Here is a 17,698-nt window from a genome sequence, read left to right as displayed (position 1 = left end):
CAGTGTCAGAAGGTGCCTTATTACACGAGTAAACCATGTTTTCAGCCAATTCTCTTGAGAAAAACACGTCATGTATCTCAGTACACATAACAGACGTGTTCACTATCAACAAGTTTAATAGATTGTTTAAACATTTCATTTGGTTGCAATTAGTCATTTGATGTTTTCATAGTGATTTGGTGACTCGTGCTGCAGAAAAGTTAGCAATTATAAACAGCATTATTTAACATTAATGAAGGTGTCCCACTTTCAGGAGATAATTCAAGTCTTACTATTGAAGAGAAAGCCCTGGAAAATCCCAGAAAGATGCTCAGGAAACAGCACACTGTGGACAGTCGGAATGAAAAGGATTGGAGAAATAGGCCAAGTGATCCATTTACATGGCAGCTTGAGCTTTGTGTGCCACTGAACACGACCCTCTGCCTCAGTCTTCTCTCAGCACCATTACTCAGTTCAGTCTCTCTCTCACTCAATGTCCAGGCAGCATGCCTTTCCTCTTCGGGCTGACGTACCCAGCAAGAGCTGCGGCATGGTGACAGCGTCTACTCAAGCTTGAAATCTGAGCCCATTATGTCAACAGATGTTACAGACAGGAGAGCAAGGTGAGAGAAGAAAGATTTAAAAAGAGGGGAAAGAGGGAGGTTACATGTATAAAAACTGGTGATATTTGAAGTTTATAAAAAGTAAAAAAACATTTAGGAGCACTACTTTAAAAAAATCAATGAACAAAATAAATGCCCAAAAATTAACAAATGCAGAAAATGTGAAATTAATTTCAAAAGGTATTCTTCTGGAACTGCAAAGGTTTTGTAAAATAAAAACAAAAATGTGCTGTGGTGTAAAGATTGAACACATTTTTCCTTTGTAATTATAGAAACAAGACAAGATCTGGGTGTAACTGTGTTTTACTGACATCAACGGGCACTTCTCTAAACTCAAACAACACATGCCAGGAGCACTTTATGAACCAAACAAAGACTAATTGTGCCTGAAAGAACATTACATTTTGAATCGGCAAACAAAACTAAAATCATGTGTAAAAGGAGGAACTGTTTAAAAAAGCCTGACAGTATTTCCAAGAACAGACATCACTCACACTTATTTCAACAATTTCTGAAATTATAGATTTTTGATCATATGACAGTTATATAGGCTGAATAGTTTAATGGAGCACAAATAGAAATAATACAGCCAACTCTATATTTTATTACACTCTTCTTGCCAGAACATCTTGGGATATATCCATTGTCAAAAGTGTTTGAGTTAAGGGGCAGAAAGCAGAGGAAAGACTCTTGGTCAAACAAACGGACGCATGTTGTCCACAAAGCAGCACAGCACATACGACGAAACAATTAATCTATTGAACTAACTTTTGCTTGAAACTGTGGGAAAAAAGCACGACAATGTTGTTTGCTCAACAACATGTTTGTTCAGAGAGCAAACAAGGGCATTTTAATTGGACCCTGGCACAAGTTTGTATAGGCTAAAGCTCGTGTCTTGTTAAATACTGACAACAGTAAATAGTCATGGCATGTGGCAGGTGGGTTATCTTACACTGACGGTTGGCCCCTGTTAGAAGTGCAACTATGCTGCAGTCTTTCAGTCTGTGTGCCCCCAAAAAATGTGCCAGACAGCAAGTACATCGGCTTTACTTGACGGTTTCCTTTCTTCTCAACAAATGACTCTCACACTTTACACAGGTTTTTCCCTTTAAATGCTTTCTCTCGCTCTCTATATCTCTATTATTTATGACAGCTCCTTCAGCAGCAGCTCATAGGTGGCATTAATGATCCCCCAGGAGAGCAGTGAACGGTGGTAGTTGAGAGTGGCCCCTCTGAAGAGCATGGCAACACTGCCGCCCCTTTCTCTCCACACTGTTAGCAGCACCTGTTTGCAAGGCTGGAAGGCTCCACCCACCTGAGACTGGGCCCGGGACTTGACCACATTTAAGGGATAGAACATAATGCCAAGGGCTGCCCCCAACAACCCTCCACATACAAAATCACTTGCCATGTGACCTGCCCGGCTATTGACTTTTGGGAGCTGCTCCTTGATGGGCCCACGGAGCCCGAAGAAGAGCACATTGCTGGGGCCGTTACGAATAAGTATAGGCACCAGGCCACGGTAGCACTCTCTGACACCATGCTCAGTCACTAGTGTCCGGAAGGTGTGGACTGTGTTTTTGAAGCGCCCGTGGTGACGATGGTCTTGTAAAAGAGTCTGCACACGCTCAAACGGCGTCAGGATGGCCTCTGCGGTTCCTGCCAACGCTGCAGCAAAGCTCCGGGTTGCCAGCTCCGGTATACCGCTGCCAGCGGCCCGGTCTAGTAAGACTCTAGAGAAGTCCTCGTACAGGCCAAACATGATGGCCACTGTAGTACTCTTCTGGAGCAGCGGGGGCAGCAGACCCCGATACAGATTCCTCAGCCCATCCCTCTGCAGCTGCTGCACCGCCTCAGTGGCCAACACACCGTGTAACTGTTGGCGGAACAGCACCTTCTGGATGGGGAAAGTCACCACGATGTTGGTAAAAGCTGCAAACGAGCCGCAAAAATAGTGCTTCCCTTGGGTGCCCAGCCTGGCACCCAGAGCTCGAGCGGACAGCAGGGAGTAGCCCCCATTTGTCAGGGCGGGCGCAGGCTGAGGGGTCCTGGACGACTCCGAGTCCATGGTGCTGACAGCCATGGGAGGCTCAGAGCTCCACAGCCTGGTCCTCCATCTTCACATCAGCAACACACTCTTCTGTAAAATATACACCCTGTGGAAGAGGAACAATATCAGATATTCATATTAATATCAAATACACTCCTGATTATTATTCATTTGATAGTGTGACAGTTAAGGGATCCCCATACACATGTAAATGGGGAGATTGCATGCACTCACACAATATATTTCCTTCCATATTTTATTATCACATGGCAAAAATCACTGGAAAATTACACACAAAAAATTGAATATTGTCTCATATATAAGACAACTGTTATAATATGATCTAAATATATTCAATTGAATATAGACAGAGATTGATTAAATAAACACACAACTGCAATCTTATATAAAATAGCTCCATTTAGATATCTTCCAACAACATGTATAGTGAGACAATATATTTGTGAAGATTCTCTCTCTAATATGATATATACTGTTGGGTTGTACATTAAATGGCCCGTACAAGCTACATGTTGCCTCAAAACTGTTTCACACCTTCAGCCATCTGCTTTCCACTTCTAAAGCCATGTATTTGCCCTACCTACCTGGCAACTGATAAGAGTAATAACACGTTTACAATAGTTATGGATTGATAAGCTTTGCAGGACGACAGTATAGAACTATAGGCAGTAGAAACACTAGGTTTAACATACATTACAAAGCACCATATATTCATCCTTAACATTTAAAGTATTTAAGAGGCTAGTGGCACACCCTGCCATATGCAATAGAAACAACAAATCTTCTCAAATTAAAGCAACCTCCTATCTACATTTAAAATAAAAGTATAAATACATTCAGTGCTTACAGCAAGTTGTGTGTCTAATTATAGACCAAGGAGGATATAGTAGTGGCAACAGCTTTGAGGTCATGTGAGGTCATAGCATGTTAACCAAAATATCTTTCTAGAAATCCTTACACACATGTGCAGTCAGTATGACAAACCTGCCACATGGCTACTGACCTGTGAGAACCAGTTATGTAATGTAAGAGTCCCCAGGTTTAAAGTATGAGACATTTGTTCAAAACATGGAAGCTTTGAAGTGTCATTTCAGAGTGTACACAACAGCACACCAGCAACCACATGAAGGTGTTTCACCACTAACCAGTACATTATACATATAATATGATAAGTATACTTTCTACAGCCAACACTATTCATTCAGAGTTTATATAATTTCGGATAGTGGAGTTATGTTATGTTTCTGAGATTATATTTTCCTGTGTCACGTTTGAAAGGCAGCAAGCAAATATTAGTCAACACATTTTAAAATGTCAAAGTCAACCAGGTTATAATAATAATTTAACCCAATCAACAGATTTGAGCAGATGACAGCTTCCCATTCACGTAATCTGTTGTTTTTCCATTACTGCATGTTACGCCCTCTCCCTGTTTTTGATACTTCCTGTATATTAGCTTGCCGTGACATGCCTGTTTTCCTAGCATGTGGGGCTGATAACATAGACTATATAGATCAACATAACTCACACATACATTAAAGCTTAATATCATCAAATGTTTAAATTACAGTAAGGGTATGAAACAATATTAGTTACTGTTAAAATCCACAAATCAATGGGCTAGCATGCTTAGCTCAAAAGCTAACTCACACACCCTAGGCTGCTAAGCTAACATGGCTAATAGACTGTTAGCTTGACGGTGTTAAGGACAGTGCCTACTCGGCTGTGTAGGGAATACACGATCACATTTGGGATTAAGTTAGAAAGATGACACGACAACAGAGTCAGATATAAAGGTTGTATGCTAACACAAAATATATGTCAGCCTAGCATGCTAAGTGACTAGCATTACAGAGTCAACACGGACAAACGCTATGTGTTGATGATTGGTTGGGGAATTCTCTGACAGCGACTGGGTAGAAACAAGCATTTCTAGTTTTGATCGGGCTCATAAATAAGTATTTACCTGGAGGACAGTTTTCTGCAGGGTAATTGGGTCACTCACAACAGCTGTAGGTCGTGCCTGTCTGGGCTGCAGCAGCAGGTGACCGCGAAGACGCGCATGCGCAGTTATGCAGATCTGAAGTTATCTTTATTTAGGCATATATTACTCCTCTATGAGTTTCCAACACCGTATCCTCATTTTTTCCCTAGTAACCCTTAAAAAATATGTTCCTTTCTAGCTACTCTCAGCCAATGATGATGTGTTCAATACATGTTCAGTAATTTCACCTAAATAACAATGCAAATCCGGAAAAAAAATATTGAAACAAAGGTAAACGGGTAGCTTCGTTTTAAATATGTTTCTTTCTCAAAATTGTACATAAACAACATAAAAGCGACTACAATAGTGTTTTCCCGTCTGTATCGCTCTTTGCATCTTGAAGTGGCCAAAGGGGGAACTCTCGGAAGTGATTTCAAAACAAAAGCCCTCGTCTGGTAAAAAAACACTTAATCTCTTGCTCTCCCTCTCAGAGTCAGAGACAGACTGTATTGATAAAACTAGTATTATAGAGGGGTGGATGACAGCTTTCATAGTTCGGTTAAAGTTAGAAAGATAATGACAGATTCAAACTCGATGGTTCAATAATTAAGTGTCTTTTAGCAGACGAGGGTTTTTGTTTTGAAATTACTTCCGAGAGTCCCGCCCCTCTCTCCAAACACCCCTGTGGCCCCGAAGTAAAGAGCAAAACCAACAAAAGTCGCTTTTCTGTTTACTGGTTTAAGAAAGAAGAACAATTAAGAGGAAGATACACGGATTGAGTGGACTTGAAGTATGAGCAGTTGACAGTGTTGTTTGAAATAAGGTTTCAAACGGTTCAAATGGTCAGAATTGACTCGTGTCGTTTTTTGTCGTAAAGTAGGATGTAGCGACAGTTTTACGACTGTGTCGGGACGTCATTATTGTAACGTTAAGAGATCTGCTGGTAAATAAAGGATTAGGTTTGCCCTATGGGTTTGCCTGATACATTTCAAAACGGCCTATAATTGCTCTCTTTTCTCTTCATATTCATGGTTGTTACATTTCTATGAGATACTTGCATAACATTAGCACGATCTGGTAAACAGTTGGAGCAAAGATGACAGCTGCAAGTCAGCTAGCTTCGTGTTGCTAACTATATAATATAGCTGTATGTAGACAGTTCTGTTTAGCGTAACGTTGGCTAACTGTTACATACTGCAACTGAAATATATCCACCGAGACGTGTCCGTATGTAGGACAACCGCATACATTAGCTAGTTCAGTGTGTCGCCTTCGGTATAAAAAAGTAGCTGCATGTAAAAATGTCAGCTCAAAAAGACTGCGAGTTTTTGGTGAAGAGAGCCCGGGATCTGGTCTCTGATGATCCCTGTGCGGCCAAAGCCTGGCTCATCACTGCCAGGACCCTGTACCCTGCAGATTTCAATATACAGGTAACATTAGGCTGCTCTATTTCTTACGTGTTTGGATCCTCTGTTGTGTTTCCAATGTTAAACTGTGTTTGACATGTTTTCACAGTATGAAATGTACATCATCGAGCGCAATGCAGAGAGGACAGCCTCTGCAGGGAGACTGCTCTATGACATGTGAGTTACAGTGTACTAGCTCTGTACAAGTGTTCATGTTTAATGTCCTTGGCTGAGTCTGAGCTAACAGTTACCCCCCCCCCCCCCCCCCAATCTTTAGGTTTATAAACTTCCCAGATCAGCCCATTGTTTGGAGAGAAATCAGTGTCATCACAGCTGCACTGCGCAGTGACTCCCAGGACAAACATGCCCTGTTTCTACGAGGTGAGAGACGTTTGATTCACTGTCAAGAGAGTGATAATTAAGTGTGGGAAACATTGATGGTTTTGGAAATCTGAACTATCTTTTGACACGTGTATATTTGTCTTCCCCAGGGCTTTTTGAGACGCTGCCTGGCCGTGTGCAGTGTGAGATGCTACTGAAAGCCACAGAGCAGTGTTTCAACACTTTGGAGAAGGCAGAGATGCTGCTCCTTCTTCTTAAGCGCTTTCCAGAGTCTGTGGTCCAGCACGGGGTATGTAATGAACGCATACCTTCTGTGTGTTGACAGTTTAACACTAAAACAGTCGGTGCTAAGTACATTCTGCTGTGATTTTAGGTCAGTCTAGGAGAAACTTTGTTAGAGGCGGAGGCATCAGAGAATGTAGAGACTCCCGTCAACTGCTTCAGAAAACTTTTTGGTGATTGAAACACTCACACTAAAACATGCTTTTGATCCAAATCAATATTCTGTACATGCAATAACTTCCTATCGAATGTGTTGTTATTACTACAGTGTGCGATGTCCTTCCTTTGATTATGAACAACATGGACATGCGGTTGCCAGCCAGCTTGATGCAGAAGTACATGCTAAAAGCAGCTGAATTTTACATCGGCTACGTGACCCGTGGACCCGCAGCTGATGTACAGATACAAGGTGAAGCTGCAAGTGGTTGATGTTGCTCTTTCCTTTTCCTTATCTCAGTGTGATACATCAAAGATTTCTTGTCCTCTATATTGTTTCTCTCGACTGCCGGCCTGATGTTTCCTGCTCCTTGTGTTCTTTGTTTCAGGCTCTCAAGATGGTGGGTCTCTGAAGTCCCCCACTGTGTCCCGTGGCTCCCAGCGTTATGTGATAGACGGCCTGTCCGAAAAGTCGTCAGTGGTGGCAGAACCTTGGGAGAGGCTGTTGGATATTGTCGCTGTCGTTGGAGCACGCTGCGAGTGGCAGGGAGACAAGGGACAGAGGTAGTGTATCTGTCTGCATGTCAATCAGCCATTACTGTGTTTCATGGTTGTTTTGTATTCAGGTTGCTCTTTTGATAAACAACAAGTTATTTCATTTCATTTTTATTTGTCCCGCTCATGGTACGCAAAACTCACTGTACAATAATTGCCAACAAAACATGACTGTACAACACACCATTGAGCTGAAAGGAGCAGGGAGAAGAAAACAATCTTATATGACCTGCCCCTTTCTAAAAAAAAAAAAAATAGATGGTCTGCCCATCATAATACTTTTTTTCTTCTTTTTTTTCACAGCCAAACATAACAGTCTCTTAGTATACTAAGAGAAACTCAACAAAATACTTATTTCCCACTTGATGGTTAACGGAAACAAACAAAACAACAACACCTAGCTTAAATGAATGCATTCTTTTACAACAGCTCTGCAATACATGTTACATTCATGGCCATAATATTCTGTTATTCAAAGTATCTTAGATCATTTAGATTTGTGGTCATTTTGAAGGCTGTGGTTTGAGCCTGGTGATGCTTTTAAATGTGACTTTATACTGAGAGGTGTTTCTAATTAAGTCTACTGTAACTGATCTAAATGGATGTATTGCTGTCATCATGTAAGAAATGGAGATGCCCACAGTTGTCAGAATAGATCTGAATAAAATGTAGTAACAAATCATTGCATATGTTTTGAACACACTAAAAAAAGAGTCAATTGCACAGATCTTGATGTTCACAAACGGTTTTATTTTAGAGAAGTGTTGATTCATGGTCATTTAGAAGGCTGTGGTATTTCACTGTGTTATACTGAGAGCTGTTTATTATATTTACTCTACCAGTACTCATGTAAATGGATGTATTGCTGTCATATAAGAGATGGTGCTGATGTACACAAATGGTTTTAATTATTATTTGTTTGTGTACATGTATTCTAGGAGTTATGTGGACATGCTGCTGAGAGTGAAGGAGCTGTGTCGCTACCTGCCCAGTCTGGAAGGAGACACGAGGTCCCGGTGCTGCAGTCAAGTGGTGATCTGTGCTGCTCTCGTCCTCTTCCGCAGCGCCTTCATCTACCTCTCCTCTGTTCAGCCTGCACTGTTCCAGGGTCAGCCTCTCTCTTTGTTGGTGTATTTCACTCTCAGGAAATGCATCACTATTGTCTTATCAATGAAAGTTCTAAGGATCAAAAATGATGGGTCTATCTATGGCAGGTGTGAATGCGCTGAGCTCGGGGCCGTGGATCCTTGTAGAGGATTTCAGCTCGGTGTATAGCGATCTGGAGTCAGAAAGAGGAGCTGGCAAACATAAGAAACGCAAATTGGCAGATGGGAGAGAGAAGACGATGGTGAGTACAGAACGGATATAATGTAATCGTTTGAGACCAGAAATACTGTTGATGTAATGTCGACTCGTATGTGACTATAGTGTGGCTGTTCCTGCCTTTTTTACTCGTTAATGTTGGACCATGTCTGTGTTTGTTTTTCATTTCAGAGCTCAGATGATGAGGAGGGGTTGGGAAAAGGTCGCGGTCGACACATTCTGGTAAACAAGACTGAGATGCCCAGCTGGTCAGAGACTCTTGAGAGTTTCCGCACAGCGAGGGAGAGCTGGGACCTTCTCCACTCCCACGACGGCCTGGAAACTGGTAAACACCTCCTCTGTTGATATGTGTTGTTGTTTCACCCACACACACGATCAGTTCAGTTCGATTAGTTGGACTCAATATCTTGAATTAAAAAAAACACAATTACTGCAGATGAAAACGTTTTGCTTGTTTATTTCATCGACCTATATGGTGTCAATAACCCCGATGGTTACATGATCAAACATAACAAGTTACACAAATTCAAAAGGAGAACATTTCATAAACAAAGTCTTGATTTTTTGTTTTTGGAACCAGAGTTCAAGAAGATCTGTGCCTCTTGGAAAACAGACAGCTGGCTGTGGTTCAGAATATTCCTCACCGACACGATCATATATCAGGCAAGAAACGGTTATGATGTATTTGCTTTCTGTGTGTGACATCACCCTTCCTGCCCTTTTGTCTGTTGTTTATATACCGTTTTTTACAATAAAGTATTTTATCAGTTTTTCATTTATTACATTTAACTTTATTTATTTGTGATAAATATTTGGAGGAGCAGCAATAAACAGTATCTATCAATACATACTGTATACCTTATTATATATAATATTTTGAAGAATGAGGCAAAAAGAGGTTATAAAACATACTGTAACACAACTGATAACGGCCAGTGACTTAAAACAGTATGTGGGTTTCTTAACTGGGAGATATGTCTAAATATTAAAATGAGAGCTTTTCATATTTCTCTATGAATCGTCGTGACCCTATGATGATCATATCTGTGTGTGTGTCTCCAGGGACAGTACCGTAAAGCCCTCTCCAGTCTGCACCAGATGGCCGCAGTGCAGCAGCCTCAGCCGGGGCAGCAGAGCCCTTCAGGGCAGGGCAGTCTGGAGCACCACAGGGCTCTGATTCAGCAGGCGTCCTGCCACTACGCACTGGGAGAATACAGGGTACACACACACTAACAATTAACATATTGTATTGAGCAGTCTTTGTTGTACCTTTTGCATCATATGAAATGCATTTACAGTATGTTGTATATTATTTTATTTTTTAATATATTCTTAACAAATGTTTAGAGCTATACAAAAAACATAATCCTTTAATAATCTTAACACCTATTGGCCTGCAGGTGGCGTTATACTAAAGGTCAATTGAAGAGGCTCACAGTTGCAGCAGAGCAGAGTTCAACTGTCAGATACTTTGAGATACACATGCATATATATACTTTGTATATAAACTGATATGTGATCATTTTGCCCCAAGGCTTCTACATTTGTCTCACATGACTTTTACATTTTAAACTTGCAAAGCTTCATTTTCAGCTGAATGTGCTCACCAATAATAATACAAAAACGATTTTGCCCTAGCAAAAAGTTACATAACACAAAAACATGTCATTACAACTGGATTTTGAGGACATATGACGTAATAAATGCAGGCAATTTATGCATTATTTAACATTAAACCCCTGCCGTGTTTAGACATGTGATGCATGTACTGTACTGTATGTGTGAACCAGCTGGCCTGTGAGAAGCTGCTTGATGTCGTTTGTGGGCTGACGCCCCCGACCCAAGAACCCACAAAGAGCCCAGAGGACTGGAGTCGAGGCAAAACCAAAACAAGAAAAGGTAAATACCTCTTGCTTTTAGTAGAGCATGTCTCAGTTAATGATTTTAACGTTTAAACGGCTTTTTGACCCTTTGTAATAAGCAAAGAAAATGCTATTGTGTCTGCCTGTATGTTGTGACATATAGTTTTAACCTGTAACTTAATATTAATACTATAAGGAAGTTATCATCGCTGCAACTTACATATTGATTTGACAAAACAGACTATTAAAAACATCACTTGATACTGAACTCACAGGAATAACAATATTTGTCATGCGATACAGAAATATGTTGCTATGATACATCAGAACATTGTGAGTGACTTATTTGTGCGATGTCTAGGTAATGACCTGAGATTGCTTCCCTGCACCGGCAAGGCTGTGTTACCTTTCTGTTTCCAGCTGATGTTTGCCTGCTTTAAGGTATGTATTAAATAATTAAAATAATTAATGAAATGTATTTTGGTCCCCATTGTTTTTGATAGTTTCACTGGGACTGTTTGTGGCGATGTATTTCTAGACTATTAAGGCATTAAATCTTGTGCAACCCATTTTCTCTTGTTTTTATTTTGTGTATTTAGCTGCGTACCTTTACAGACAGTCGTGACGACCTGTCGCTCGGCCATGTGGTGGTGCTCCTTCAGCACGACTGGCCACAGGGAGAGATGCTGTTTTTAAAGGCAGTGGATAAGATCTGTCAGCAAGGCAGTTTCCAGTATGAGAATTTCTTCAACTACGTCACCAGTATCCTTTTTACTTGTAACTGCTCACCCAAGCCTCAGCCTGATATGAATGGATTTGCTTATAAAGACCCATTACTTTGATTTTGTTCCCTTGTCTTGGATTGTAATTTCCATGAGCTCATGATTCCTGTCAGACATTGACATGCTGGAGGAGTTTGCTTACCTGCGTACTCCAGAAGGGGGGAGGATCCAACTCGAGCTGCTGCCCAATCAGGGAATGCTGATCAAGTAAGCACTTCTCTTTTTTAAACGTGTCAGTTTGCATCGTGACTCTGCACACTCCCGTTCTGTTGCTGTTTGAAAGTGATATTGATTAATAATCTTGGTAGACATCGCCTGTGGGGGAAAATGTGCTTTGAACTGCAAATGCTTTAAATGGAGTGGGCAAAGAGAAGGGGTTTATGATTGAAATAACCTTCTATCTAACTCCTTCATTCATTGCTGTAGAAGTTAAGACTCTTGAATGCACCCTCACTGACTAAGAGTTGTTGAATGTTGCTGTCCCTTAGGAACCCTAGTCCCGCCTTGGGGGTGGAGTTAAATACCCTCCTGCTACAAGGGGTGCAGACGATGGAAAGGTACCCCAGGCCCCATCCCCCCCCACACCAGTCACCCTTCCTTCATTCCCAACTTCAAGGCTTGTCATCCCACAGTTTTGATTTGGGCCTGTCATTTTACATCAAGAGTTTGATTTCATGTCAGCGTTTCTTTTATTTGAGCCATTGCTCGTCTTTCTGTGGTCATCGTTGTTGTTGTTTTTGTTGTTGTTATTTGAGGATGATGTTGGTCTTGTTGTGAAATCAATTTAGTTTTTTTACCTTTTCATAACACTTGATCTCATTTCATTTATGAACCTGTTTTATATGTTGTTTCTTTATGATTTTGTCTTTACGGCATAAATCTCTGCCTCAAATCATCTCATAATAGTACATCTCTTGACCATATGTATGTTTGTGATTATTGTTTTACCCTTTTTTCTGCAGACACCACACAGTGACTCGTGGAATCACCAAAGGAGTCAAGGAAGATTTCCGTCTGGCTATGGAGAGGCAGGTGTCGCGATGTGGAGAAAACCTGTTCAGTGTGCTTCATCGGTTCTGCATCAATGAGAAAATCATGATCATTCAGTCTCTTCCTTGAAACCTCGCCTGTGACTTTTCTCACCTTCTCATACTTTTGATTCCAGGACCAGTGTTAATGCAGCTGGACTGATTTTCTGTCCCTCTTTTCATCATCGTCCATCACAGAACTGAATAAGGTCTCCTTGCCTTAAAAATGGATCTCTCTTTTCAGAGAGTTGGAGATAATGCTGTTTTTCTGAATATACATCTCTCGTGCAGATTTAGTAAGACTGTAGTTTTTTCTCAACATGTGCTCAACCACATTCAAAATCGGTTAAATCCTATTGTAACATTTTGTGGGAGTTGAAATTCACAAAAGAATGAAGTTCATTTTTGATATTCTTGTGTAAAGTTTATTGTTTTTGTTACAAACTTGAAGTGTTAGTTTATATAAACGTTTTCATTAAATGTCCACTAAAGCAGTTGCCTTATGATTTATTCAATGCAAGCTTACAAGAGGTTAGTTTATCTTTAGTCTATTGTACAAGGTTAAAAATGAGAACCTCTGGAAAATAATGCTAATGCAGAAAAGAATAGGAAGTATACACACTCCAGAGTGCCCACATTTGTTTTTATCTTACTATGTCCCCTTTATTCAATTGTCCCGTCTGTCCCATTTGAACTTCCTCTTACCACTTCCTTTTACTCTTCCTCACGAGTCACTGATGCATTTGGCAGGTCTGCCTGTAGGGCAGCTCTGAGATTAGCCCAGAACAGCATGTGCTTGGCCCTCTCCTGGGGCCACTCCAGGTATGTGTGCCGGGCCATCATGGACTTCAGCTGGTTGTACTTGGATGGTATCAGGTATTGAGGTAGAGGCTCCAGCAGCACCAGCACAACGCTATCCGGTCCCCAAGCAAGGCGTTGGTGGCTGGCAAAGTACAGCTCATAGTGGCACCACTCACTTTTGACGAAGTTAGCAGAGAGCACAAAAACGGACCGTCGGCTTTTCTCCAAACATGCGATGATGTTCTCAATAATTGTCTTTCCGGGTACAAAGGATTTTTCATGATGGCAGATCTGGAGACCACCTGCTGGGCCTTCAAGGTTGGGGAGAAGGGAGTTCTGAACCCAGTCTGCGTCATGCTGGCTGTAAGACACAAAAGCATGAAACTCAACACCCAACAGATCTTCAGGGCGAATCTGACGCATTCTGGCACGATGTTTGGCTCTGGTCCACTGCCAGATCATACCCATATACCAGGGAACATCCAAATGATGGCACAGGGTCACAATTGCAATCATCACAATAACTGCTGGGCCCAAGATGGCTGCAGCTAGAAGGCCCACATTACATGAGACTTCTGGGATTGAGATGTCTTTCAAGGAGAAGTCTCTAACGGCCTCTGGGTAGGTGCAGTAATAGTCTTTAGGCCAGCTCAACAATTTAATTCCTGTGTGACTTCTCCTTTTAGACTTGATGCCAAGACTTATGAAACTTCTCAGTGCGCAGGTGCAGGTGAAGGGGTTGTAACTGACGTCCAGGGTTTTCAGTTCGGGGCAGCTTTCCAGCTTGTTCACAGATGGTGCATGGAGGGAATTAGACTTGAGCAGAAGCTCACTCAGTAGGGGGAATCCCGTGCATACTGGCAGGTCCCGCAGCCTATTTGAATTTAGATTCAGAGATGAAAGGTTTCCCAGTTTCAAGATGGATGATGGTATCACAGAAACCTGGTTGTTTTGAAGGTCCAGGTTCTCTGTTGCTTTTGGTAGACATTTAAAAACGGAACCTGTCAGACCATTGGAAGACAGAGTCATATTTGTGATGTTGGGTGGCCAGAAGCATTCTAGGAGGCCGTCATAAACCAAAGAGTTGAGGCTGAGGTCCAGATGTTGCAAAGACTTCATATATTGCACACGTTTGCTGAGCATCTGAAGGCTCCTGAGATTGTTTCCAACCAGATTCAACTTCCTCACGTTATCCAGTTTCTCACAATCAAGAATTTCTTCACCCTCCACTCTGGAGAAGATGGAGTCGGATAGAGCACAATTGGAGAAGTCCAACTGGAGGATAGGACTGTGCGACTTTGGGCACGTCATGTGTATGGCTGGCATCTCAACCATTGCTAAACTCTCCACCGGCATGTTGATAAAGAAGTTGTACACAGCCTCCTGAGAAAAGAAGAAGTCTTTCACCACTGCCTCTCTGGCTGTGAAGGACTTCATCTTTGACGTCTGGGTTACATTTGTCTCTTGAAAAGGCATATTGTACATGGTCACATCAGAGATCCTCAGGTGGGTAATAGACGTATGTAGAAGGATATTCACACTGTCAGTTAAGTCTTTCCAGCTGATATATATGTTGGTGAGATACAGGTGAGATGTGAAGGTTTCTACTCTCTCTATCAGCTGCTCACTCAGGTCTTTGAAGCCACTTCTCAAGTTCATCAACTCCACTTCAGCGAAGAGTGACAGACCATCAGCAACCAGATCATGGTCTAATATTCGTGACCCAGTGAGGGCTATCTGAAGCCTTTGAGCCTGAACATCGATCAGACTGCCTGCTGTATAACTCCAGGGTTTATTCTCCAGGGATAGAGTGAGTGTACGCAGTTTCACTTTAGCAATATTCTTGAAATCACCCAAACTGATGTTTTGGGCTCCAAGTGCCAATGTCTCCAGTTTTACCAATGAACTGAACTCACTCCCAAGGGTCATTGTAAGAAACTTGTTGAAGGCCAGATTGAGTACCAGAAGGTTCTCTGTGTGGAGCAGGTACTGCTGGCCCGACAGGTTCCTCAGCCCGTTGTGTGACAGGTCCAGATCCGTCAGGAGCGGCGTGTCGAGGAACGTCTCTTCATCGATGTCCTTCAAACTATTCCAGGAAATGTTGAGGAATCTGAGGAGAGGGGTGTTTTTGAAGTCTCCTCCGTGAAGTAGCTGTATGTGGTTGCATGAGAGGTCTATATACTCAGATTTCCGTGGCAGGTCTCTTGGGACGGAGGGGAGGTTTTTGGATGAGAGGTCTACCCTGCTGTCAGGGAATGAAGAACTCCCCTGGAGTCCCATCAAGATGGCTGCCGCCCAGAGAGCAGCATTCACAGGTGTCATTGTTTGTCTGGATGAAAGAAAAGGGAAACATGTAAGTAGGACACTTTGTTGACAATTTAAATGACAAATAAATGATGACTGTGATATTGTTGTTGAAACAGCTCAAGAAAAAGTTGATTCATCTTCATATTCCTTTTGGAGAAATATGTTTGTAGTGTTATACAGTATGTATTGCAATATACAGTATTTATTGTATTCTGCCTATCCTCATAGATATGAATGGGGTGAACTAAATAATATGAACAAATAGTAAAGGAATAAATGCACTCTAAGACTTAAGGTGCTGCGCAATACACACTCATTTTAAATCTGAAAAAGGCCTCTTTACCAAGCTCCAAACTAAGTTAAATATCTCAAAAAGTGTAAAAGATATCAAAAATCTGATTAAGATTGTAATAGCTGAATGTCTTGTGATCATTTTAAAGTTGGAATGAAGTTTGTAGCTGAAAGAATTTGGAAGGATTAGCATTTTCCACACGGTGTAGGTAAAAGAGGATTTGAAGGTTCCTCCCATTGAGTTACATGTTAAAAAAAAGAGTTTAAAAACCTGAATATTTCAAAAAGTATAACACATTTTGAAAAAGTTTGAGAAAGTTTACCATCATGTGCTGAAAAGGCAGAATGTTTATTTGAATGGTTTCTGTAGCTGAAAGTATGCTGAAGTTATGGGACGGCAAAAATATTGGTTGATATAATAATAATAATAATAATAATAATAATAATAATAAGATATAAAGATTTGAAGAACTATTTCTTTAAATCTATAGTCATAATTTAAATACTGAACAAATCCATTAGAGTTCAATAGATAGATCTAATGATTATGTTTCTCGAGCTTTGTTTTATACTTTTAGAAGCTCTCCATTGCTTCTGTATATGTGTTGATTTGTGTAACCTAATTATTAATTTCGGCAAAAGTGTCATTTTAATCCAAACATTTTATTAATCAATTTGTGAAATAGGCTAACACCATACAACAAAATCCAACAACGTCAGAGTACATTGATAAGAGTGCACTAACCTGTACTGAGATCAGATGGATTGTTTCAGCAGAAGCACCACAGCTTAATGTGACGATGAGTTGACTTTTAACTGATTGATATAAAGCAGTGCATCATAATTGAACACATTGCCAGCGGGCAATCTGATCAAACAGCTGAAGATTTCTGTCCTTAGTCTATAAATCTATAAACAGTAAGCTGCTTCTGACTTCTCATTTTCATTTGACACAACCTGCTAGTGTTACAGTAAATAATGACTGAGAGGTATCAGACATGGAAATGAAAGCAACTGTCAGACCAATTATGTATTTTCTCTCATCTACATCCTCTTTTCACTTCCCTTTTTATTTACTGTTAAGAGCTTTATACTTTGGGAAACCACTTTATATGTAACAAATGAGACAGTCTGGATATTATGTCAATATGGGAAGCGAAATTATTTTAGTCCTTTGTTCTGATTTAGTAATGATTAACTTTTTTTTTCTTATACAATCTTATAAAAGCCATTTGGTTTTGCTCCTTTACAGATAAAACACGGGCTCTGACACTCAACTTTTTTTAATGTAGCACCAACATGCAGCCCATTGTAGAAAGATTAAAACAAAACGGACACAAAATAGTCGAATTTTGCAAGATTGAGAATTACAATAGTAAAACTATTTATTCGGAAAAATAAATAATTCAACCAGCACAGATAGCATTTTTTGAAAGAGCAATAATTAAAAAACGACTTTAACATTACTTCAATTTAAAAGCCATGTTAAAAAGCAGGCCTCTTATTTCCTCTTATAATAAAGAGACAGCTTGCCACAATCATACTATACTTCAAACTATTAACAATTGTCTTTACTATGTAATGTGTATATCTGTAATATGTCCTGCTGTGAATGGTTGTAGCATGACTTTGAAATTCCCCTCAGTGTTCTTGGGCGTCTTTTCTTTAGTATCGCAGCGAGCACACTGAGGTCAGCGGCGGTAAATGACCATTTCAACTCAATTAACTTTTCCCACTAATGCCTTGAAGCAACGTGTATCCTGGGCAACTACACTGTTTACTCTGCACACATTACCTTTAATGAAGAAGGATGAGGAAGGGGCTTTTCGTGTTATTGTGATTTGGAGGCTTTATTAAGGACACACCTGTGTACAGACAGATGGGACAGTCACACAAGCACACACTT

At 40.8% G+C, this 17,698-nt stretch overlaps 3 protein-coding genes across 4 annotated transcripts; 1 reads left to right on the top strand and 2 right to left on the bottom strand.

Annotated features, from left to right (window-relative positions):
• Nucleotides 1-887: 887 nt before the first annotated feature.
• Nucleotides 888-4,964, bottom strand: slc25a51b (solute carrier family 25 member 51b). The gene is made up of 2 exons (XM_034093197.2): nucleotides 4,640-4,964; nucleotides 888-2,758 (listed from the first exon to the last, which is right to left on the bottom strand). Exon 2 carries the CDS (start codon nucleotides 2,683-2,685, stop codon nucleotides 1,747-1,749), a length of 939 nt encoding a protein of 312 aa, XP_033949088.1. The 5' UTR covers nucleotides 2,686-2,758; nucleotides 4,640-4,964; the 3' UTR covers nucleotides 888-1,746.
• Nucleotides 4,965-5,323: 359 nt separating this feature from the next.
• On the top strand, nucleotides 5,324-13,035 carry ints10 (integrator complex subunit 10). Of its 2 annotated transcripts, XM_034092825.1 has the most exons (18): nucleotides 5,324-6,087; nucleotides 6,173-6,240; nucleotides 6,341-6,444; nucleotides 6,555-6,694; nucleotides 6,779-6,860; nucleotides 6,956-7,096; nucleotides 7,233-7,407; nucleotides 8,337-8,506; nucleotides 8,613-8,746; nucleotides 8,893-9,046; nucleotides 9,302-9,384; nucleotides 9,784-9,939; nucleotides 10,512-10,620; nucleotides 10,945-11,024; nucleotides 11,183-11,345; nucleotides 11,479-11,572; nucleotides 11,854-11,922; nucleotides 12,328-13,035. In XM_034092825.1, exons 1-18 carry the CDS (start codon nucleotides 5,959-5,961, stop codon nucleotides 12,482-12,484), a joined length of 2,208 nt encoding a protein of 735 aa, XP_033948716.1. In that variant the 5' UTR covers nucleotides 5,324-5,958; the 3' UTR covers nucleotides 12,485-13,035. The 2 variants fall into 2 exon arrangements, with proteins under 2 accessions (XP_033948716.1, XP_033948717.1); XM_034092826.1 differs by lacking the exon at nucleotides 11,854-11,922.
• Nucleotides 13,036-13,107: 72 nt separating this feature from the next.
• Nucleotides 13,108-16,750, bottom strand: tlr1 (toll-like receptor 1). Its single transcript, XM_034092824.2, has 2 exons — nucleotides 16,538-16,750; nucleotides 13,108-15,523 (listed from the first exon to the last, which is right to left on the bottom strand). Exon 2 carries the CDS (start codon nucleotides 15,514-15,516, stop codon nucleotides 13,108-13,110), a length of 2,409 nt encoding a protein of 802 aa, XP_033948715.1. The 5' UTR covers nucleotides 15,517-15,523; nucleotides 16,538-16,750.
• Between the last annotated feature and the right edge of the window lie 948 nt (nucleotides 16,751-17,698).

Source organism: Pseudochaenichthys georgianus, chromosome 10 (genome assembly GCF_902827115.2).
Source record: "Pseudochaenichthys georgianus chromosome 10, fPseGeo1.2, whole genome shotgun sequence".
In the NCBI taxonomy this organism is placed as follows: domain Eukaryota; kingdom Metazoa; phylum Chordata; class Actinopteri; order Perciformes; family Channichthyidae; genus Pseudochaenichthys; species Pseudochaenichthys georgianus.
This window is presented reverse-complemented; position numbering and strand designations above follow the sequence as displayed.